At 36.2% G+C, this 24,681-nt stretch overlaps 3 protein-coding genes across 4 annotated transcripts; 2 read left to right on the top strand and 1 right to left on the bottom strand.

The window, feature by feature from the left end:
- Nucleotides 1-219: 219 nt before the first annotated feature.
- LOC306906642 (interferon-induced very large GTPase 1-like) lies at nucleotides 220-10,034 on the top strand (the record flags this gene model as incomplete). The annotated part of the gene is made up of 5 exons (XM_079478241.1): nucleotides 220-235; nucleotides 1,470-2,111; nucleotides 2,552-3,384; nucleotides 3,499-3,888; nucleotides 5,391-10,034. The coding sequence occupies 5 exons, from the start codon at nucleotides 220-222 to the stop codon at nucleotides 10,032-10,034; spliced, it is 6,525 nt and encodes a 2,174-aa protein (XP_079334367.1).
- A 1,240-nt stretch (nucleotides 10,035-11,274) lies between these two features.
- On the top strand, nucleotides 11,275-13,248 carry LOC306906973 (CD48 antigen-like). The gene is made up of 4 exons (XM_079478751.1): nucleotides 11,275-11,367; nucleotides 12,491-12,820; nucleotides 12,908-12,979; nucleotides 13,063-13,248. Exons 1-4 carry the CDS (start codon nucleotides 11,331-11,333, stop codon nucleotides 13,125-13,127), a joined length of 504 nt encoding a protein of 167 aa, XP_079334877.1. The 5' UTR covers nucleotides 11,275-11,330; the 3' UTR covers nucleotides 13,128-13,248.
- A 383-nt stretch (nucleotides 13,249-13,631) lies between these two features.
- LOC306906972 (uncharacterized protein) lies at nucleotides 13,632-18,026 on the bottom strand. Of its 2 annotated transcripts, none has more exons than XM_079478749.1 (4): nucleotides 17,783-18,026; nucleotides 15,683-16,066; nucleotides 15,382-15,509; nucleotides 13,632-15,002 (listed from the first exon to the last, which is right to left on the bottom strand). In XM_079478749.1, exons 1-4 carry the CDS (start codon nucleotides 17,832-17,834, stop codon nucleotides 14,895-14,897), a joined length of 672 nt encoding a protein of 223 aa, XP_079334875.1. In that variant the 5' UTR covers nucleotides 17,835-18,026; the 3' UTR covers nucleotides 13,632-14,894. The 2 variants fall into 2 exon arrangements, with proteins under 2 accessions (XP_079334875.1, XP_079334876.1); XM_079478750.1 differs by having other exon boundaries at nucleotides 15,406-15,509; nucleotides 17,783-18,009.
- Between the last annotated feature and the right edge of the window lie 6,655 nt (nucleotides 18,027-24,681).

Genomic DNA, 24,681 nt, shown 5'->3' with positions numbered 1-24,681 from the left:
AAATTTTCATTGTTACCAAGCAGCTTTCTGTGAAAGTCATTATAAAAAGTATAAAAAAATAGGACTTTTAAAATCTATTTGTGTCCGATAGGACCAGCACCTGTAATCATTGGTAGCTTGGGGAAGATGCAAATCAAGTTTAAGTTCTTCATCTGCCCATCCCTACACTAAGGTTTCTCTTTGTCTTTAACAGGTGCACATCCATTAGATGAAGTCGAAATGGCATCGAGTTCAGGTAAGAATTTAAAAATTCTTAACAAGCTTTATTGATAATAGAAATACGTTAATAAAATGTAAAGTTTACACTGCATAGACACCTTATCGGGTTGAGTTTATTTCTTTATCTGCTTTCAACAATACATTTTTCTTGCTGCCTTATCATGCAACCATGACACGGCAAGTGTATGTTTAAGACAATGTTTAAGCCATCACTGCAGTTTAAAAGACTTCACTGGTATTATTTCAGAATGGCATCAGCAGTGAAATCAACCATGATGTGAGAAATATTAAGAATGTTTCAAAGTGTGAATATTTATAATGTTATTCACATATACAGCACACTTTAAAGAAAGAATAATCTAAATCCTTATGTGATCACAAACCGAATATGTTTCGGTTATAAATAATATATGTACAAATATTAGCCTACTTGTACATGTTTTTTAAACAAAGCATTAACCAAATCAATGTGAAACTGATTATTAAAACATATAACATTCATATTTTATAGAATATAAAAAATATAACTGAAACATTAGCGGGCATTAATAAATTTAGACACAGTACATAACAACTGAAGTCAAATATAAATGCTACAAATAAAATCATAATAAAGCCATAATAAATGTATTGTGGAGACACAACCTGGCATCTTTAACCATTAAGTTAAACCAAATAAAACAAAATGATGCTATTGTTCATTTAAAATGTTTCCATCAGGCACAGCTCTGGGTTTGTCCATTGACAGTCACTATGTAAACATCTTTCTCTTTTTTCCTCACATTGAAATCTCAATCAAATCAGTTTTGCATTTATCTCTCCTCTGGTAGATTACGTCGCCAGTCTCCACCCAATCAAATGATGTACAATTCTGTTCAACAAACATTTAACCAATCACTGACCACAATTAATTATTTATTACTAACCGTATTACTTTGAAAAAGTATTCATTTAATATTGCTGAGTGTAGCTTTGTATATGTGTTTCTTGCTGACTCGCAAGACGAAATGCTCCCTTATTTGTAAGTCACTTTGAATAAGGGCGTAAACATGAAAATACAAATATGTTTCAGTGATTCATCAGATCTATTTCCTTTCGCTGGGAAGGTTAAGCAAACTCCCAAGATTTTCGCCTCTTTTGCAGCTAAATGACAAACGTGTAAAATTGTATTATAAAGTGTTACTAACGTATGTAAAATGTGTTTAAATTATGTGACTTTCCAGTAAACAAATGTTATGGTTGTTTCTCAGTGACAGAAAGAGCAAATGCTAATTCTTTGCCATCACTGAATGTGGTTCTGTGTGGAAGTGATGGCACATTAAAATCTTCTATATCAGACCTGATCCTGAATCAGAATGAGATCAGATCAAAGACAGAATATCAGGACATCAGAAGCTCAGAGTATGTGATGTTAGAAGCGTGTGGTCATCTCATCACGCTGGTGGATCTTCCAGCTCTGTTTAACCTTCGACTCTCAGAAGAGGAAGTGATGCGTCAGGCTCTCCGCTGTGTGTCTCTCTGTCATCCTGGAGTTCATGTTTTTCTCTTCATTATCGCTGATGGTCCACTGACTGATGAAGACAAAGCAGAAACAGAGCAGATCCAGAGAATATTCAGCTCAAGAATCAACAATCAAACTATGGTCCTTATTCATGAATCGGAGAACAGCACAGGAGAACTGAATGATGAAATTAAATCTGTCATTGAGAGTTTTGGAGGAAGACATCAGGTTCTGGATCTTACCACACAAGTTTCCATGTTGATGGAGAAACTGGTGCAGATGATGGAAGACAACAGCAGAAGTTATTACTGCACAGAAACATTTTGGGATACACAGCTGGAGAAACTTCTGAAACTCGAAGAGATGAACAAGATGCAAACACAAGATACAGGTAATATTCAATTATGTAAAACAGCCACTTTATATAATAGGATACATGCAGTATTTCATTGTATATTATACAGTGTCACAATTATGTGTTTTATTAAATAACGTCAGGCAAAGTATGAAATAATATGAATCGGATCATCCAAATAAATAATGATAATGCAGCGAATGCGTTTCAGCAATGTCAGCACCTTTCACACACGACAGTCTACCATGAGCTACTAAAAATCCAAATATGATCTATATTCGTATAGCAAAATAATGTTAACCACAAATTCACCATTGTCTTACTACAGAAACCATTATCTAACCAAGATGTTAGCAAAACTTTAGTTATACAAATAGTAATCATCTAATACTATAATAAACATAAAAAATGCATATTTATATTTTTCATGAGTTACTGGAAGGATCATTCACAAATATCACTTATCACATTCACAGATTTAAGAGAAGGTTCAGATGATGTGAGGATTGTCCTGCTGGGGAAAACTGGAGCTGGAAAGAGTGCAGCGGCAAATACCATCTTAGGAAGAGAAGCTTTTATAACAGACATATCTCATGAGTCAGTTACTAAAGAGTGTCAACTAGAGACAGCTAGGGTCACCAGGCAAAACATCACAGTGATCGACACTCCAGGACTGTTCAATACTGAACGTAGTCATGAAGAGATCCAGACCGAAATCATTAACTGTATCTCAATGACACTGTCAGGACCACATGTGTTCATTATTGTGTTGAGTTTAGCACAACGCTTCACCAAAGAAGAGACAGAAACAGTCAAGATCATCCAACAGACTTTTGGTGAAAACTCTATAATGTACAGCATGGTGCTCTTCACCAGAGGAGATGATCTTAAAGATAAAACCATTGAAGAGTTTTTGGGAGAACTTGGATCTCCATTAATGGACCTCATAGAACAGTGTGGAAACAGATATCATGTGTTCAATAATACTGAGACTGAAGACCAAACACAAGTTTCTGCTCTACTGGAGAAAATAGACGTCTTGGTGAAAGCAAACGGAGGAAGTTACTACTCAAGTAAGATATTCAGACAGATGAAGCGAGAAAAACAAGAAAAAGAAATAAAGAGACTGACGGAGAGAATTAAACAACTGAGCAAAGAGAAAGAAGAAGAGATAGAGAGAATGAAGATGATGATGGAGAAAGAAAAACAAAACCATGAGCAGGAGAAGAAGAAAAGAGAAGAGGAATTCAGAGAGAGAGAAGAAACATACAAAAGAGAAATGAAGCAACAAGAACCACAGACGGCACCTGTTGAATATGAGAACGAGAAGAACGAAAGAGAGAAAGATCTTCAGTTAAAACATAAAACAGAAATAGAGAGAATGAGGATGATGATGGAGGAAGAAAAAATGTATCATGAGCAGGAGAAAAAGAAAATAGAAGAACAGTTTCGTGAAAATGAAAAACAATACATAGAAGAGATCAAAGAAATCAAGATGACGAAAACCCAGGAACAAGAGCAACTGATTAGAAAACTCGAGGAAACACAAAAACAAATGCAGGATGATGAAAGGAGGCGGGAAAAGGAAAAACAAAGCTGGAGAGAAAAACAGAAGATGCTTGAAGAAAGAATCCAGAATGAGAAACATCTGAGAGAAGGAGAATGTAAAAATGATGAGGAGAGAATTCAACTGACTAAACAACAATGTCAAGATGAAGCCATGAGAGTAAAACCAAAGACATATGAAGAAGACAGAAGAAGAGACGTGGAGAACATACAACTGTGCAGCTCTAAAGCAACTTCATGTCTACAGGTAAGTGATCTATGAAAACTTTCCTTGTTTGCAGTTGTCTTAGCTCCACCCCCAAGGATGCAAGGGAAGGATCCAAGAATTGAAAGATTAAATTAAATGTCATACCCTTGCTCTCCATATAAATATCATGCACTCTACATCTTTATTTAACATCAAATTAATTTAACTAAACAAACTATTATATATATATATATATATATATATATATATATACATACACACATTGTTTAACCCACCATAGACAACTTAATTAAACTTTTATTACATTGATTTGGATAGATTGGAACAACCGTAATTAGTAAAATAAATAATCAAAAATTTTGATTATTTAGGAAAAATCTTACTAACCAGAATTATCAATTGTTTCTTTATGATTCACTGAGCTTTGGTGAGTTTTTTGATGATCTCTTATTCATTCACGTGGTGCATCCCAAATCCTGCACTTATACACTATTCTACGCCATTTTGTAAGTGTAAATAGTGTGAGTAGTGCGTTCACATAAAAAATCGTAGCAGAAGGGAGGCGGGGCTATTAGACCCTGTCTGAGTAAAACTATCCTGCAGAGTGATTACTTTTAAACCTGATGATGACTAAAGTAATGCTGGGCAAAACAGACAGAAATACATTAAATATGCAATGTACAAATTTATTTTATTTACGCACTTTGTGCAATTGACGTCATTTTCCAACATCTGGGAAACCGTACACACTTAAAAGCCATATGGGGCAATATTACCCTTCTAACGCTAGATGGTTGAGTGCATCGTTTATGTGCATAGTATATCACTTCAGACACAACTCAACTGTTTAAACGAATAGGCTCAAATTAATCGTTTGCTATTAATTCTGATCACTTAAATTCTGTGTTCATACTTGTGAACTCGCTACATTCAACGTTGATTCAACAAACCATCTGCACGGCTGACCACATTACACTAATGAGATTCTCTTCGAGAAATCGAACATATTTAGATGTGAAAGAAACAATATTCACATGTACTGCCGCAAAACATAGAAAATAAAGGTGCTACGTTAAAAAATCCTAATTAAACGGCAACTCTTCAGTTCCTTCACTGTGCTGATAAATGGAAATGTGCCACCATAGAGGCGTAATTCCACAACTGCAGTTAAAAAATAGAAAATTCAATGAGTGTACGCAGTGTTTTGAACATAATTTTGATGACAGCCGGAGGAGGCAAAATTCTCTTTGAAGGAAAACCCTGAGTTAGGAGTGAAGGAGTATAAATAACTGAAAAATGCTCCAAAGGGCTCTTAAATATATGTGATGTGCATCAAATTATTGATATAGGATACACCTGTGTATCATCGCTGTTGGGAAGTACCCAATGATCTGTCCTGCAACCGAATAAACCAATAGTTGAAACTTATCTCAGGCTTGTTTTGTCGGACCAGCTCACTAGTTTTTATTGACATTTAGTTTTCTAATTGTCAGTATATTTGGATATAAATTGATATGAATCTATTATTTATCTGTTTGCAGAGACATGAAGCTGAACCAAAAAACAACGAAAACCTCAAAACACTCTTTACTAGACTAGGTTTGACAGACATATATGAGGGTCAAATCAAAACAGAAGACGTACTTAAAATCAGCATGTTTTCACTTCAGTCCCAGGAGCCACAGAATGAGTCTGAACTGGTGAACTCATTCCTACAAAAACTGTTGAACATGAACTACAGAGCAAGAGACAATCTCATAAAACACAGAGAAGATGATGCAGAGATTCACAGTGTTATTCACCCGATGGATGTTCAGATGGCTGTGTTTCATTGTTCTGATAGTTTCCTAAAGCAGCTGATGGTCACTAAACTCTCTCAGTGTCAGTTTGCTCTTCCTCTGCTTGTTCCTGATCCATTCACACAACACATTGAGTTTCCTCTCTGGACATTCAGACAGATCAACAAGAGCTGGAAGATCAGAAATACTGACAGTAAAATGACCAGTCAAACCCAACCGATGTGCAAAGCAGAAACTCCAATGGTGTCGTTCTTCAGGTTTGGTTCTGTGTCTTCATCTAAATCTCAGCTGATGAACAGTCTGATCAATGAGAAACACGACACGTTCTTCCACAGAAACTGTTCAGGCAGCAGCAGAAGCAGATTACTGATGGATGGAGTGGTGGAGATCGCCTGGTACTGTCCATCTGGAAAAAACACAGATAGATTTACTGAATGTGTTGCGTTCTGTAATCTTCATGGTGACGCAGGAGTCAATGAGACACAATATGAGATTTTAACCAGCATGTCTTCAGTCAATGTCCTTTTCTTACCTGATTTTGGACAGAAGAATCAGTATAAGGGTTTGATGAGTTCACTCTTCGGATCTCCTCAGCCTCTTATTTGTCTGCTCACAGAGAATGAGTGTGATCGAACTCAAATGGCAGATGGAAAATTCACGATTGGTCTTTTGAACAAAAATCAATTAGATCTATCTAAACAGATAAGAGACGCTATCAAAGTCAGTCTGAAAGAGCACAAGAGGACTTTTAAACTGGAAGATGTGGCCAAACACACAGGAATTGAAGTAGATGAGAAGAATCCAGAGTGTCAGAGAGGAAGAGAAGCAGCACTTCAGATCATGAGATTACTGGATGGAGAAGATCCATCAACAGTGAAAGAAACAAACCTGCCGTGTCAGGGAAAACTCTGGCATGACTGGTGTAAAGTCAACAAAGAGCTCCATCATTTAAGAGGAGAAAATATAGAAGAGGAGAAAAGTACCAAACTAAAGCTGATGAGAGAAATAAGAGAAAAGCAAGTAGATAAGGGATCAAGTGAGCTTATGAAGATATTTTTTGAAGAACTGAGATCACTGAAAAACAATGAAACAAACTTTTTGCATAAATGGACAATAAACCTGTTGGATGACTTCACGTCACATAAGCTTTGTGAACTTCATAAGGAATATGATGTGAAGTGGAATGAAGTTGAAGCTTTAAGAAAGATGCCTGATAAACTAGACCAACTGAAGACTGAAGAAACAAAACTTGAGAAAACATCAGAACAAATCAACAGAACAACATTTGGACTGGAACACATTATGAGAGAGGTCGGTCAGATCTATGAATCATGGGCATCTGTGAAGAAGGAGGGTCTTGATACATCTTCTCTCGCGAGTCTTGCAGCAGAGATGCTGATGTCTGGATTTCCACTGGAGCTGATGGACGGAGACGCTGCTCATGTTCCTCTGATGTGGGTTTCTGCTGTTCTAGATGAACTCATAAAGAATCTGGGAGATCAGAGAGTTTTTGTTCTGTCAGTTTTAGGGATTCAGAGTTCAGGGAAATCCACGCTGTTGAACGCCATGTTTGGACTTGAGTTTGCTGTCAGTGCCGGCCGCTGCACCAGAGGAGCTTTCATGCAGATGCTGAAAGTGTCTGAAGACATTAAACATCAGCTGAAGTTTGATTATATTCTGGTTGTTGATACTGAGGGTCTTCGTGCACCAGAACTGGATGGAAGATCAACAAGAAATCGTGATAATGAATTGGCCACATTTGTTGTTGGTCTGGGAAATCTGACATTGATCAACATCTTTGGAGAAAACCCGTCTGACATGAAGGACATTCTCCAGATTGTTGTTCAGGCCTTTCTGAGGATGAAGGAGGTGAGACTGAATCCCAGCTGTATGTTTGTTCATCAGAACGTTTCAGACGTCACAGCTGGAGATAAAAACATGGAGGGAAGAAGACGATTGCAGGAGACACTGGATGAGATGACAAAACTCGCTGCTAAAGTTGAAGTCTGTGATGCTGAATGTTTCAGTGATGTCATTGCATTTGATGTTCAGAATGATGTGAAATATTTTGCTCAACTTTGGGAGGGAAGTCCAACCACGGCACCACCAAACCCAAACTACTGTGAGAATGTTCAAGAACTGAAAGAATCTATTTTAAGACATGCTTCAAACTCAGACGGGATGATGCTGACACACCTAAGAGGACGTATTGATGATCTCTGGAAGGCTTTACTGAATGAACAGTTTGTGTTCAGCTTCAAGAATTCTCTGGAAATCACAACTTACAGGAAATTAGAGACAGAATACAGTAAGTGGAGCTGGAGTCTTAGAAGTGCCATGCTGGGAATTGAGAACAAACTACACAACAGAATAGAAAATGATGCGGTTCATAAAGTTGAGGAAACTGATCTTCAAAGAGAACTTCAGGTAAAAAGTGAGGAAGTGAAAAAGACGATGTCAGACTTCTTTGAGAAAGACAGAGATGCAGGAATAATGAATCAGTGGAAAGCTTGTTTTGAAATAAAAGTCAAAGAGCTTCAGGAAAATATTGTGAGAGAGACGAGGAAGAAATTATATCAGTTTCTTCAACAGCGAGACATGAAGAAAAAGATTGATGCTCAGAGGACACAACATGAAAACAGTCTGTTTAAAAAGAGCAAAGAACTTGCACTAAAACTGAAGGACAAAGCAAATGATGAAAAAATTATTAAAAAGGAGTTTGAATGCTTTTGGGAAGATCAGGTGGATGAAATGACCAAAGACACTCCTTCAGTCAAAAACATTGACATATTCAAAGATTTGACAGATCTCTTCAGTAGCAACTATAAAAGTCTCCCTGTAGACATGAAAATAAGCAGCGAGTACATTGATATGTTCTCTTTTTCAAGCTATTTAGATTGTGTGCAGTTGAAGAAATCCAGTGGAATTACGGGAGTTTTCAAAAATGCCACCAAAGGAGCTAAACAGAAATTGGGCTCTGTTTTATCATCAGAGGATGAAGTGCAGATAAGAACTTTAATCACTGAAGTTACACAGCAGACTGATAAAATGATTCAGTCATATAACATTGTAAAGATGGGCTACAACATCAGCTACATTCAACAACTCATAGATCACATGAAGACAAAAATAACAGATCATGAGAACGGACCAAAAGTGAAGTATGTGTTCAAGAGAGAATTCTTCAGGGATTTAGTGCTTTACATCTGTCAGAGAGCAAACAAGATAATCACTGATCAACACAGAATGTTCAGAGAAGCCCATGATCCTGTTCTCTATTTTAACACAAAAAGAGAAGAATACTACAGGATCTTCCAGAAATACTGTCAAGGATCAACATCAGCTGCCATTACTGGTGAATTTATCTGTAATAAACTTAAAGAAACCATCGAGCAGAATGTCTACAAACAAACTGCCAGAGATTTATCAGATGAAATGAAGACAAACTGTGAATCACTGAATGGAAACAGATCAAATCTGGAGAAACACATCCTGACAAAGCTGGCAAGAACAGAGGATTTCACAGCATACATGACCTACATTCAAAATCCTAAAGAACACTTTAAGTGTTTCATCAGAGCTGAAGTCAGTCAGTACATCACTGATAGATTTCATGACAGTGTTCAACCTAAGATTGAAAATAACATCACAATCCTGCAGAAGAAGATCATAAACTCAGCACATGAGTCCACCAGACATGTTCAAGATGAAGATGGAGATGTTCATTCATGGTTTGATCGTTTCACACACCTGCTGTCTGATGTGCTGGTGTTCTCTGTAAGTGACATCGGTGGAGTGAATATTGATGATGTTGATGTCACCGTCCTACATGATGTGATAACAAAAGAAATCCCTTCTATAATGTCAGATATAAGCCGTGGATTCACTACAGAAACATTTCCAGTGAAGCTGGACTATCCAGATAGACCAGATGAGATTCTGATTGATCATTTCTGTCAGTGCTGTTGGGTTCAGTGTCCTTTCTGTGCTGCCATCTGCACCAACACCATAGAAAACCATGATGGAGATCACAGTGTTCCTTTCCATCGTAATATTGGGCTGAATGGGTGGTATTACAAAGGAACAACAAACCTTTCCATCAACATCTGCACATCAGCAGTGGCCAGTGATCAATCTTTTTATCCAAATGACTCAGATGACACATGCCTAATGAAAGAATACAGAAAAGGAGGTTCTGAATATGCTCAGTGGAGTATCACCCCTGACCTCTCTGAGCTGCCGTACTGGAAATGGTTTGTGTGCAAATTCCAGAAGAATCTGGAAGAGTTCTACAAGCAAACCTTTGATGGGACTGGAAGGATTCCAGATGAATGGAGAAAATACTCCATAGAAGAAGCTATTGAGAGTTTGGATAATTACATTTAATGAACAAACAAATAATGAGACTCAAGGATCATCAAATGAAGTTCTGTTACTCAAGAACCAGTTTCAAAAAACTGATTGAAATATGAAGATAAAGTTGAATCAAACATTTCTATGCAACACAGAAGGAAAACTGGTTAAAACTTGAGATTCCACAGAATCGAGTTTCATGTCATAGACATAAGTTTTCATAACAGTAAAATGGCAATTTCTTAATAGCACCATGTGTGTATCATCTGAGAGATGATTCAATTCTGATTCCAGATTACAAACATCTGTGCTGTATTCCTTTTCCTATTTTCTTTTTCGTATCTTTATTAATAAGTTATATATTGATTTTATGTTGGGTGCTGTATTTGAATTGTCTTCACAAGTATATATGGGTTTCCAGTGGTGTCAAGGTCAAGGTTTTTGTGAAGCAGTAAATTTCAACAATCTTTGTTGGTGTAATACCTGTTGAATCTGTTTCTAGTCCATGTCAAAGCATTGAAGTGCTACTAAGTTTCCTTTCTGTATCAATCTGTATCTTCCTCATTGATAAGAAGTGTAACACAACAGTTTCACTGTCTTTGAATAACGGATACAATCATTGTACTAGATCTAGTGAGACCTAGTGCAAAAACTAGGAAACTTACTGTTACTTTAAATCCAATATCAGTGGGATCTAATATTCTTGTCATAGTCATGGTCGGCAGGCTATTTATTCCTTACCATATTCTGGTGATCTTCTGGCATCTTTGAGACCTAGTCTCTAAAAAAAGAGGCATACCTGTTGTATCTATCATATGTTGATGTCAACCTTTCCTTGTAAAAACAAATAGTTCAATATATTAGTAATACATACATTCTTGCAGAGTTTAATGTCATATGATTTTGAATCATTAAACTATGAAACAAGCTGTTTTTGGACATCTTTTTGTTTCGTTGGTGATTGACAGTATGAACACGATCTGATCTGGGGAAAAACATCAATAGTCATAAATTGGTGACCTGTTGGCTTCTTGTGTAGTCAACACTGTTTTATAGCCACCGGTTCAACTGTCAAATACTTATTTACATTAAAAGGCCTACAGTTAAATGTATTCATGACATTAGATGCAGTCCTTATATCTGGCTTATCAGATCTGCTTTAACAACGAAAAACCTTTAAAAGTACAATGAAGGTGTGAAGCACTTGAAGAAAAAAACTGATGACAATGACAGGAAGATAAAGCACACAGTTACCGACAATGATGTCACAGATTTAACCGGCAGACGCATCTTCAGGTCAGGAGACAAACATCAGGTATCACAAATATAATGTGGCTCTTCATTATGTTCTTCATCACTGTGAAGGGTAAGATATAACACCATTTTGTTATAAATCAAACAAAAAATGGCTGCAAAATATTTAGACATGAAAATGTGTCTGTTCAGTACAGTACAGACGTCCTGTAGCTCAGTGGTAAGAGCATTGTGTTAACAATGCAAGGTTGTGTGTTGGATCTCAGGGGATTGCAGATACCTATGTATAAATGTATAGGATAAGGCAATGTAAGTCGCTTTGGATAAAAACGTTGCCAAATGCATAAATGTTAACAGACAAACATCCTGCTTGACTCGAATAATTACAATTGGTTTTAAAGCCAAGTGAACCTAATAAGTGATCTGTTCAATAGCCAGCATAAAATTCTGCTTTATTTTGTAGACAAAAAATAAAAAGACTCCTATGTTGCATATACAGTATGGAAAGTATTAAGAAAACGTTAATGCATTGCTTTAGTCAGTGTTTCTCTTTCAAATTTAGTTTAAAAGATGCATAAAAATCCATCTTTCAGGATCTGAGATATCTCAAATAATCAAACATCAGATTTTATTTTATTTAAAACCATATTTAACTTTGAAATATTATGCATGGATAACCTCAAGAAGCAACTTCCTGCTTCTTTTGAATATTTCCTTTGTGGTTTCTCTATAACATGCAGCTAAACATCAAACAACAGTTGTTTTTACATTCATCTGACATCAAGAGTATGATACGGTATAATGTAGACTTCACTATATTTGTTTAAATATTTAAGCAGAAGTAATCTTAAGGGTATAATTCAAAAATCTTTAGATAATTTTATCACTTACTCACCCTCATGTTATTCCAAACCTGTATGACTTCTTCTGTAGAACACAACAGAAGAACAACACCAAACTCCATTGACTTCCATTGTGTGAAACCACAGAGACATTTCTCAAAATATCCAAAGAATCAAATACAGGTTTTGATGATAAAAAAATTGGGTGAACTACTTCTTGAAGCAACTAAACAGTTAACTAGACAGTTCACCCCAAAATGTTCAAGTTTTCTGCAGACACATTTTGGAGGGCTGATGAATGTAAAAATGTTCTCTGCATATCAAAGTTTCTTTTTGATAATCCACAATACACATGTAACCACTATCAACAATTTCTGATCTGTTTTATTCTAGTGGGTTCCAGTGAGATTGGCAACATTACAACAGTTAAAGTGCAGGAGGGAAACGTCCTCGTTCTCAATCCAAGAGTTGAACATTTTAAGAAAGACCATCAAATATTGTGGACATTTTCAAAAAGCAATCAAAGTACTCGCGTGGCACAGTTGTATCATGGAAACATGTTTACACATTATGATAATAGATTCAGTGACAGAGTACAGCTGGAGGAACACACTGGAGCTTTAAACATCTCAAACATCAGCACAGATGATTCTGGGCTTTATGAAGCATTAATTGTCATCAACAAACAGATTACAAAAAGGGAGTATAAAGTGGATGCATATGGTAAGATGAACCTGCAGTAAATATCCGAATAATAGTCAAAATATTACATAAATCTCATCTTAGTGTCGATCTTCTCTCGTCCTAAAGCTCCTGTCTCTGTACCCGTCATCATCATCAGCAACAGCAGCAGCTCATTGGTTAGTGTGCATCAATCTACAGGTGAGATCTTTTGTCTGTCTACATATATTGTACAATAAATGTTTAAATGATCATCTCTAACTATGTCTTTCTCTCTCCTTCAGCTTTTTTGTCTCTGTGTCTGCAGGTGCTTCTGTACAGCAATGTCAAAGAGCTCTCTTCACTGTAAAAAAATCATCTTAATGAATAAACACAAAATGCCAGTTTCAGCTTCCACTGTGGCTGAATATTAAATACATACCTTATATCACTATTAATATTACAGTCCGATAACAGGCAATCACTTTTTACAGTGAGTAATGCTAATGTTCAGCTTATGAAAGACTCCAACACTACAATATACTTAAAAATAAAAATACTTTATTAAATACAAATATAAACACACAAAAACAATTAAAGTTGAGACAACATTTAAAAATTAAGTAAAGACAATCAACTTTGGAAACTGTTCCAATTTTGGGAACAAAATATTTGTATAGGTTTCAATTGGAGTATAATAAAATGACCAAATTGAAACCATTAAATATTTACATAAACAATAAACGAAAATAGAAAATACAGTCTGTAAGATTATTACTTTGTCTAGGTACAGCTTACATGAGTTGAAGGGTCTAGTCGACAGAGCAATCAGAGGAACCGGATCCGGGGACCAAGAATGACACAGACTCAGAAGTGTAGTTCACTCAAAGTCCAAGTTTACTAAATATGGGTTCATATAAGTGAGGAAGTGACGAACATATCACTTATATCTGCACATCTCACACAATAACAAGATAACACAATAAATCTGACATTTATAAGGTCAACGTGTACTGAGCACGCCGTCATAATGGAGATCCCTTAGACAAAACATATATCTGTCCTGTTGAAACAGCAGGGACACAGAGAATTCTGGATTCTCACACAGTCAATTGGAAGACATTCGGATAAAAGCTTCTGCCAAATGCATGCCTTTTAAAGGTCACACATTAAGGCACTTCTGGTAAAAATGCTGGTCAACTGGATAACCAGATTGAAAGAAAACAAAGACATCTCCCTAGTCTTTGTTTCAAGTAATTTGGTCAAACTTAAGTTTGGTAAACACTTAAGACGTTCACATGCTGCAGGAGTATAATATTCTTCACAAAATAATGCTGGAGAATTTGTTATAAATTCTCAGAAACCCGAGAAAAGGCTTTCACAATTCCAAACACAGGTCACAGTATAAAGTGATACGTATTGCATAGGGATAGCAATCATAAAAAATATGTAACACAGACCACTTTTAAAAAAATAAATTATGGTAATAAAAAGGAGAATCACAATATCTCTAAAATAATCATCTATAGACATCTATAAAATAAAATGCTTACATATACTGGAAAGGCAAATTACACTTTATCACATTGGATTGAATACTTCAATCTGATTGGTCAGTCACCAAATACCCAAAAGCAAACCCCTAGTTCATGTATAATGTATGTGTTTACTCATACCAACACAAACAAAACAGGTAACTGCCAGCAAAATATTCCAAATCAATATATTTTGTGTTCACTTATTTTCTAGTGCGTCAGTTCGACGTTTAATACATAAGATAAAACATCCTACCGGCTGAAAATGCGAAGTAAACCCTGACGCAAAGCAGATTTCCATTTTCTCAACTTCATGATCCACTAATGGCAGTAGGTATAAATAGCTTTAAAACCCTGAAATGATTTGACAAGCTCCTGTATTTCCTAGTGCAGCACAGGTTTGACTCGTCCCTTTTTAATCCTTTTTATTTTTTCAGCCATCACTTCTAAGTAGATTTGGCCACATTATTCTTTAGCACTCTTTATGTAATGCTAAACATGACTGAAAGATTCAAGGCAGAATTGGCTTTGCCTGATATAGTGTAAAAGCACCTATATTTCTTTAAGTGTTTGTTTCTGGATGAATTTTGAAGTAAGTGGGCTTAAGACTGAGAGAATGTTCCCAATTGTTCAGTGTGTAATGAAGAAGGAGTATTGATTGTCTCCAGCTCATGTTCTTCTGCTGCAGGTCGTGTTCCACCGTTCATTATCTGCAGGTGAATATAAAAATGACAGAATGTTATCTGAAGAAAATGTAATTGCTCATTGATGCTGCATTCAGTAACTGATCCTTATTAGATGATCAAAAACAATCGTAAAAGAAGCAGAAATGACCAAACTGTCCAACTTAAGTAGATAATTCATGACAGCACTGCTTAAAACAAACAGTTCTCGGCTGTAAAAAGATTTGGGGTCTTCTATGATGGGTTACAGACAAATGAGTTTGATCCCCAGACAACTCATACACTGATCACATTTCTCAAATAATACAAATATGCTTAAATCTTTTAAACAGAACAGTACTGAACAAAGGGTGTTTGCTAAAAAGTACTGTTATGTGGGCATTGTAGTACAATTAATGAGCCATACGTTATTTCCAGTGCTGATACTTGCCGCCTTCTTAAAGCAGTAGATATAGACCAGAACCAAAGCAACAATGCCCAGAACAACAGCGGTTACAGAAACTGACAAGGTTATAACAGAAGACTGGGACATCGCTGTAAATAAAACGAAACAGAACACCTTTAAATGAGCAGGCAGTTTATTTAGTTTGGATCCAAACTCAGTTTGGATCAGCAAATTGCATTTCAATTTAATTTTTGAGTGAATTGCTAATTACAATTATATTGCAAGGACATTACACAAAAGAAAATATAAAGTTGGGACCTACCTGTCTCAGTGTTGTTCTCATTTTTTTCTTCTGTTGATTTTTGAACATCAAGAGTGAAATTGCACAAGTTTATTACACCATTGTGGGACACAGAGTACAGGCCCGAGTTGCTAATGTTGACGTTTTGTATGACCAGAAGTAGATCACCATCTTTCTCCTGGAACTGGCCTACAGTTGTGAGATCACTGTCACATGTTCCACTAACACAGAAGTACTGTGCACACAGCTCGCGTCCATTAGAGGTAGAGTTTTCCTGAAAATACGCCATGACTTGATCGTCTTTTCCCAGTGCAGAACATTTCAGGATTGTTTCCTTCACTGTTTCTCCCTCCAGAGCAGTCTTAACATTCGTTGTTGCCCATGTACCACAGAACCCCACAGGCACTGTAAAGAAAAGAGATAACATTTGTATAGATTTATTAACATGTTCAAAAATGCATTGAAAGTGTTATTTAGACAAAAATATTACACGAATAGACCGGTTATATGAGGATTTTTATGTGAGGACAAAAATGTATTTTTAAATGTAAGGTGTGCTGACTGTCCAGAAATTGGACCTATTTTGACTGTGCATTAGCCTTACGTTTTACCAACATTTGTTCAGGTCACGTGTAGAAGTAACGCTAAAGAACCTGTAGACACGGGCACGTTTAACGACACGTTTCCGGGTTTGAGATGCGTTTTCTTTTGTTTGGGGGGTGTGTCAAGAATTAGCAGCAATGTGTATATAACCCACGTGTTATTAAAGAGACGGCTCCCACAATGGGTCCAAGTAAAGGTGTTTAAATGTGTCCGCTGCAGCTCAGTATACGCAACAATAGGCCCATTTCACAATGACGTCATTCAACTTTTGCCTTTCGCAAAGAAGTGTATCATAACTTCCGTTTTGACGTCGCACTAAAATTGAACAACAGAGACTGAAAATACGAGACATCGGTAATTTTATTATTGTGTTTAGTATCAGGCATGTTAATATTTCTTAACGTTATTGACTGACAGAACAAGTATTCGAGTACTTATCCTAGCACCTTCGCTAACGCAAAAAGAAAAAACACTTCATAATCCAACAGGTACTGTTCAACAAAGAATGTGTATCCTTTATCTAGATTTGATCTCGTCGTAAGCGACTTGTCATCTAGAATGTTTTATGGCAGTCGTGCAGGGGACTTGGTCAACTCCCACCTGAGGCGCTAGCGGAAGTAACGATACACTGCTTCGCGGCAGAACGGAAGATGCGTAACGTCATGCGAAAAGGGCCCGTTGAAGATATTAGAAGGGATGTATTTTTTCAACACGTATTTATACCGATTTCATCAGGCTCTGAAACCTCTTGAAAAAGAACGCAAAGAATAGCGTTCAGCTGGCATAGTTCAACTCTTGCGTCATCACAACCGCACCACCGTTTCCATTTAAAAAACGTTTTGCAACGTTTTGTCCGGGCTGAACGCAGCAACGGTGTCACGCTTTACATAACCACCACTGATGTGATAGTTTAGGTTTAAGTCTCTGTGTACAAATAAGATGGCAACTCAAAGCACATTAAATGACGAAAGTCATAACCAAAATCAGATTGACTTGTTGAATTTGAAAAATCCATTTAAAATATTAGTATATTTAAAATATTATGTAAATTTAAGGAATGAATGGTTGTTTTCCAATGTCTTTCTAAGGGGAACACACGTGACTGGTTTGAGCTGGTCTTCTCACCCTAAGAAGACCTCAATATGGCAACGAACAGCCTATATTTGACACAATTATAAAACTTTATAAGAATAACAAAGAGTCTCTTATGTCTCTACTGTGTTTGATCAATTTCTGGTTTTGATGCTGCGGTCCAGACATCTGAGATTAAGCCTCAACCCGGAAATCATTTCTAAAACAGCGCTGTTTTAATGTAACGTTAACCAAACCATCAGTGACATCATGTTTTCATTTAACTAAACCCCTTTACTGTACTACATCCACGCGTTATATCAGAGTTTGAGGAGGTATATCCTAATACACCCGAGGTGTCTGGAATCCAGATATACTGAAACCCGCAAAAGTCATCTGAAGTTTCAAAATGACTCGACAATAAATGAATTAAAACATGTTGCCTACCTTCAGTGAGAATCAGGACGAGGACCAGGATCTGTGATCTTCTCCACAACATCCCTTCATGTGGTGTACAGGAAACACGAACACAAAACGCTTGTCACTGATTTCTGCGGTTGCATTTAGTGGCGTTTTTCGTGCATTATTGCCGGTGTTGTGAACTTTCTGCGGGCATGTTCGAGGGGCTTGTCGCTACGTGATTTGCGCATGCGCGAAACTGACATCACTTCCTCGATTACGTCATTCTTCTTCTTCTGATGTTTATATGGCGGTTGGCAACCAACTAAAGGTGCATTTCCGCCACCTACTGGGTTGGAGTATGGAGCACGACTTGGTTGAATAAATATATATATATATATATATCAATTATATCTTATTTACCAGTTCTGTATCCTTAATAAATTTTAATAATTTCTCGTGTATTTCATAATTTGTTCATTCTCCTAATATTTCCTTTAGTGAATAATTGCTTACACCCCTATCCTTTAGTGACTGAATTAATTCGAGTCTTTCTCTATTGTATGCTATACATTCTAGTAATATATGCTTTACTGTTTCAGAATCTCCACATTTATTGCAATTACCAGTTTCATGTTTACCTATTTTATGTAGACTTTGGTTTAGTGAAGTATGCCCAATACGTAATCTTGTAATTATCACATCCATTTTCCTGTTATTTATAGTTGTTCTTTCCACCCCCACGTTTCTTTGTATGCTATACATGTGTCTTCCTCTTATTTCATTATCCCATAAACTCTGCCACCTCTTTTTCATTTCAGTCCCGATCATCCCCTTAATTTCTGCTTTACTCATCTGAACTCTGATGTTGATCTCATGATCTTTCAAAGACTCCTTTGCCAGTTTATCTACTTCCTCATTTCCCTTTACTCCGACATGGGCTGGAACCCACAGAAAACTCACCTTTATCCCTAAGTGCTTTATGTTATATAGCTTCTGTAATGTTTCATTTAAAATATCTTTTCTTGCTAAAGATTTCCCACTTTCTAGACTCTGCAAAGCTGATAGTGAGTCTGTACATATCACGCTACTGTTAGGCTGCTTTTCTTCTATCCATTGTAACGCCAATAACACTGCTATCAGTTCTGTTGTAAAAACAAATATATGATTTGTTGCTCTTTTTGATATTTTAATATTGTACTGAGGAATATATATTGCTGCAGCTGCTCTACCTGTTTCCGGATCTTTTGATCCATCTGTAAATATTTGAGTAATGTTGTTATATGCTTGAATAATGTGTTGTTGAACGATTACTTTCGGTGGCAGATTGAATTCATTCTTATGTATCTCATTATGTATGAATAGGTCTATTTCTGGCATTGGGAATAACCATGGGGGTATAGATGAAATTGATACAGAAGGAGCTACCTCTATCTCAGTTATACCTGTTTCCAGTGCTTCCTCATTTGCTACCCAGCCAAAACTCCTTATATTTCCATACTCATACTCCCAACAGTTTTCAAGCACCTTTTTAACTGGATGCCTTTCATCATGTCCTTTTACATTGATCCAGTATCTCATCCTTAACTTTCTCCTACGAACTTCTAATGGCATTTCTCCCATCTCTACTTGAATAGATGGTACTGGAGATGTTCTACATGCACCACAGCTAATCCTTAGAGCTTGAGTCTGTATTACCTCAATCTTTTTGAGCCATGTTTCTGATGCAGAGCAGTATATTAAACTACCATAATCTATTGCCGGTTTTATTAATGCGCTATATATTCTTCTTAACGACTGTCTACTCGCACCCCACTCAATCCCAGCCAAGCACCTCATTACATTTATTCCTTTTTTACATTTATCTATTAGCTTTTGAATGTGAATACCAAATGTTAATTTAGAGTCCATCCACATACCTAAAAATCTTAACATTTTAACTTGTTCCAATTCATGACCATACATTTTTATACTTACTCTACTATCTTTCCTCCTTTTTGTAAAACAAATGACCTGCGTTTTTTCAATTGAAAACCGGAAACCCCACTCCTTTGCCCAATTTTCTACCTTATTTACTGCTCCTTGCAGACTTTTTACTACAAATATTTCATTCCTTCCCTTTTTCCATAGTGCACCATCATCTGCGTACAGTGACCTCCCTATTCCTGAGTCTATTTGAGTATATATATCATTAATCATGATGTTAAAAAGTATTGGACTACACACGCTACCTTGGGGAGTTCCATTGTCTATTGTATATATTTGAGAATATGTTGTCCCTATTCTAACTTGTATTGTCCTATTCAATAAGAAGTCCATGATCCAATCATACATCCTTCCATTAATTCCCATTCTATCCAGTTTCATTAACAAACCCTCTTTCCATAACATATCGTATGCCTTCTCAACATCAAAGAACACTCCAACTACTACCTCTTTATTTACTTGAGCCTTCCTTATTGCTCCCTCCAGACTAATTACAGAATCCATTGTGCTACGCCCCTTCCTAAAACCACTCTGGTATTGTGAAAATAACCCCTTTTTTTCAATAAAATATACTAACCTTGACATTACCATTCTCTCCATTAGCTTACATAGGTTAGATGTCAGAGCTATTGGCCTATAGCTGCTTGGTTGCGCTTTGTCTTTTCCTGGCTTTCCAATTGGTACTATGACCCCATGTTTCCACTCAGAAGGAAGTTTCCCTGTTTCCCATACTCTATTAAACAATCCTAGAATTGTATTAATGATGTTACTGATAAATTTTTTATCAATTCTACACAAATGTCGTCCTTTCCTGGAGAAGTTTTCCTTACCCCTGAGAGTGCTCTCTTCATTTCATACATTGTAAATGCTTCCTCTATTACATTACCTGACTGCCCTCTTTTTTCCAAAATTTTTGGATTTTCTCTAATGCATTCTCTCCTGTGTCGTCTCATTTCCTCAGTAATATTCTCATTACTATGCACCTTCATAAAAGTTTCTGCTAATACTTCTACTTTTTCTTTATCTGAAACTGCTGATTTTCCTTTATCTATTAAAACTGGAATGCTACTATAACTCTGAATTCCACTCATCTTTCTAATCATCCTCCATATTTTATTAATTTCAATATCTTCACCAATACTTTCACAGAATTTCCTCCAATATTTTCTCTTAGTTATTCTTATTACACGTCTCACTTTTGCTTGTGCTTTTTTATAGTTTATTAAATCATTAAAATTGATACTTCTCCTTACTTTTCTAAGAGCTTTATTTCTTATATATACTGCTTCACTACATTCCTCATTCCACCAAGGAACCACCTTTTTCCTACACCCCGACTTCTTTTTCCCTACTGCTTCTACCGCTGCCTTCCGTATTGCTCTACAAATATGTGTATTCAACTCATCTACATCATCTATTTCTCCCAGAAAACCCTCCAAATACACTTCACTAATCTCCTTGAATTGTTGCCAATTTGCTTTTTTAAATGCCCATCTTTGTATTCTCTCACCCTTTTCTTTTTGAATATCTATTCCTATTTTGCATAATATTGGAAAATGATCGCTTCCTATATTGTTGTGATTTATTACCTTCCAAGTACTTTTCCTTGCTAAATTTTCTGACATCAAAGTTAAATCTATAGCTGACATCTTTCCACTTCCAATATCTATTCTAGTACCCGACCCATCATTTATACACACTAATCCTCTTAAATCTAACATTTCTTCCACTACCAATCCATTATGATCTGTATATTCACTCCCCCACAATGTATTATAAGAATTAAAATCTCCACACCATACCATTTTTTGTCTACCGTTCTCATCTATTTTTTCCAAATCTCCTATATTTAGTTTCTTACATGGATTATAAAGATTCACAATTTTTAACCTTTCTGATCCTTCCCATATTTCAACTACTATTACCTCATGTTCCTCAATAATTTCTACAATCCTGTATCCTATATCTTGTTTTATGAAAGTTACTATCCCCCCTCCGTTTCCACCTTGTCTGTCTCTACGTATTGCGATATATCCTAATATTGTAAAATTAAGACATGGTTTCAACCAAGACTCCTGTACACATATTATATCTGGGCATCTTTCTTGTTTTAATATAAAGTTCTTAAATTCCTGTCCGTTCGCAATCAAACTTCTTGCGTTCCATTGTAATATTATTAAACCATTACGAGCCTCCACGGAGTGGTGTCTGGGTGTTTCCTACCTGTACTTTTAATTTTTCATTGATCATCTCCACATTAATTCCCTCTATATCCAAATACTTTTCTGCTGCTCTCACTATAATTTTAATTCTCTCGGTCCGACTTTCCGTTTGTGCTGAGCAATTTACCACTTCAACTATAAATGCTACAAAAGACACTTTATCAATCTTCACTAGATCCCTCTCATTTCCTTCAATGTCTTTGTTCATTATCTGAGGTGCAGCTTTCTTAATTTCTTTTGTTTTTGTTTCCTGTTCCACTTTCTTCAGGGCCTCAGCATATGTTAACCCATCTTCCACTCTTACATTTTGTACTTTCAGGACTTTTTGTCTCGCTTCACATCCTCCGTACCCTGCGCTGTGCTCTCCCCCACAGTTACAACATTTGGGGTTTACTCCTTGTTCGCATTTACCGTAATCGTGCTCTCCTCCACATCTTGCACATCTTTGCTTCCCTCTACACACTGCCGCAACATGACCAAATCTTTGGCATTTAAAGCATCTTAATGGTGGAGGTACATATGGTCTTACCGTATAACTCATATATCCTAAATACACCCTTTCAGGTAATTTGTCCTCATCAAAATGTATCATCACAGATAAACTATCCTTCTTTTCTTTGTCTTTGAGATACTGTAGTCTTCTTACTTCCTTAACTTCTGCTCCAGAGATATTATTTTTAATTCTTTCTGTTGTCATGTCTACCGGGATTCCTGTTATTACTCCTCTTACCCAATTTTCCTTTTCAGGAATTGAACTTGTTACTTTTTTCCCCAGTATCGTTTTCAGTCCTAATGTCTTTTTCTGTTGCTTATTATCTTTACAGAATAATAACAACTTACCGCCTCTTAATATTTTTGCATTATCAATTGGCCCTATCTCGTCATTAATTGCTTTAGTTAATTTCAGCGGATTTATTGCCGAATCAGATTCAGATACGAATTTTATCATTACCTTATATTCCTCCTTTCTTCTCCTTAACTGATGTTTTCCCTTATCACTATCAGAATCTGACGACTGCCCCCAGTCTGGTTTTCTTTTTCGATTTTCAACTACCTTCCATTTATTACCTCCATTTCCCACGCCTGACTCTTCCTCCTCCATTTCTGGATCGCTTCCAGAATCCCCTGAGTTTCCTACCATGCGCACTCCACTCTCAACCCAGCCGGCCAACCACCTGTCCTCCCGGTTACGTCATGCAGCCAAAGCATCCATTTATTCATTCGGTGGTCAAACACTTTGGATTTGGATCAAATTTTAGCTGTGTCCTATTACCTCCCAAGCTTCAAGATCAATGTGGGTATTCCTCAAGGTTGCCCCATCTCACCATACCTGTTCATCTCAGCCACAGAAATACTAGCAATCTATATTAAAAACTGTAATGATATTAAAAACGTAATGTACTTGGCACAGGCATAATAATCAGCCAACTAGTGGATGACACAACAATTTGCTTAAAAAATAGATTCCAAATTTCAACAACTATTGCCAAAATTAAAACATTCTCAAAGCCTGTGAAAAAAAATGTGAATTGGTTGATGCACTTCACTGAAAAACATCCGTAATATCCCTATTAAATCAGAAATCAAATACCTGGGGATTTACCTTTCCAAGGACCAAAAACAAAGACATCTTCTGAATGTAGAAAATAAAATTAAAGAATGCAAATCAAGACTAAATATTTGGCTACAGTGGGGCTGATCGATACTAGGTCGAATTTACCTAACTAAGATGGAATGTTTATCAAGATGTATTTACTCAGCCTATTCCAATGCCATTCCAAACAAATTGATTCAATCTATCAACCAAATCAACCTAAACTTCATTTGGAGAAACAGACCACATTATATGAAGAAATATGGTTAAAGACACAAAGGATGGAGGACTAAAAGCTATTAATTTTGACTGCCTTAATGGAACCTCAAAAATAAATTGGTTAAAATCTTGGATCAAACACAACAACTCCTTTTGGGCCTTATTCAAGAAAATTGGAGGATAAGAATTTCTTCTTAGAGCGGACTTTAATGTTAACAGATTACCTATATCATTGTCAGAGTTTCACAAACAAATACTCTTGTATTGGAAGATGTTATACGTACATAGCTTCTCACCCCATACATCTGTACTCTGGAACAACAGATATATTTTGTACCGCAACCGATCTCTGTTCTTTGAGGATTGGTATGGGAGAAACAAATGGTCCATGGCCGACTTAATGGATACCAATGGACATTTTTTTAATTATGAACAATTTTGCATCAAACATAATTTCAAACTCTTAAAATCAGACTTTGATAAATTACGTAAAGGTTTAATTAACCTCAAGGTTTTGTCCTTCTAACAAGAAATACTTTGGCATTTTATACGATACAACCACAATTGGCCCCACTATCAATTCAAGGGATCTTTGTTCTAGATAAAAAATGCACTAACCACTTTATTAGAAAACGTTTTATTGATTATCTTTATCCTAAAAGCCAAAATAAAAATAAATAAATTTGTTAAAGACTCAATCACTAAACTAAGAACAATGTGTTTAACACTGGTTGGCAAATTAGAAAAAGAATTGGCAAATTAGTCATGTTCAGTGGTTATCATGAACATTGAAAATTTAAAAATGAGTTCTACAGCATTTATTAATCTTAGCTTATGCTATTTTTAACATTTACTTTAATATTTTTTAAATCAAACATTGTACCCGTTAACATCAGTTAATGCACCATAAACATGAGTAGTTGTGT

Source organism: Barbatula barbatula (assembly GCF_947034865.1).
Source record: "Barbatula barbatula genome assembly, chromosome: 17".
NCBI classification, from domain to species: Eukaryota; Metazoa; Chordata; class Actinopteri; order Cypriniformes; family Nemacheilidae; genus Barbatula; species Barbatula barbatula.
This window is presented reverse-complemented; position numbering and strand designations above follow the sequence as displayed.

Coding starts and splice junctions, on each gene's coding strand:
- LOC306906973 (XM_079478751.1), top strand. CDS start 11,331: ATGTGGCTCTTCATTATGTTCTTCATCACTGTGAAGG. Junction 11,368..12,490: donor GTTCTTCATCACTGTGAAGG/GTAAGATATAAC, acceptor GTTTTATTCTAG/TGGGTTCCAGTGAGATTGGC. Junction 12,821..12,907: donor GTATAAAGTGGATGCATATG/GTAAGATGAACC, acceptor CTCGTCCTAAAG/CTCCTGTCTCTGTACCCGTC.
- LOC306906972 (XM_079478749.1), bottom strand. CDS start 17,834: ATGTTGTGGAGAAGATCACAGATCCTGGTCCTCGTCCTGATTCTCACT. Junction 16,067..17,782: donor CGTCCTGATTCTCACTGAAG/GTAGGCAACATG, acceptor TTTTCTTTACAG/TGCCTGTGGGGTTCTGTGGT. Junction 15,003..15,381: donor GTATCAGCACTGGAAATAAC/GTATGGCTCATT, acceptor ATTCACCTGCAG/ATAATGAACGGTGGAACACG.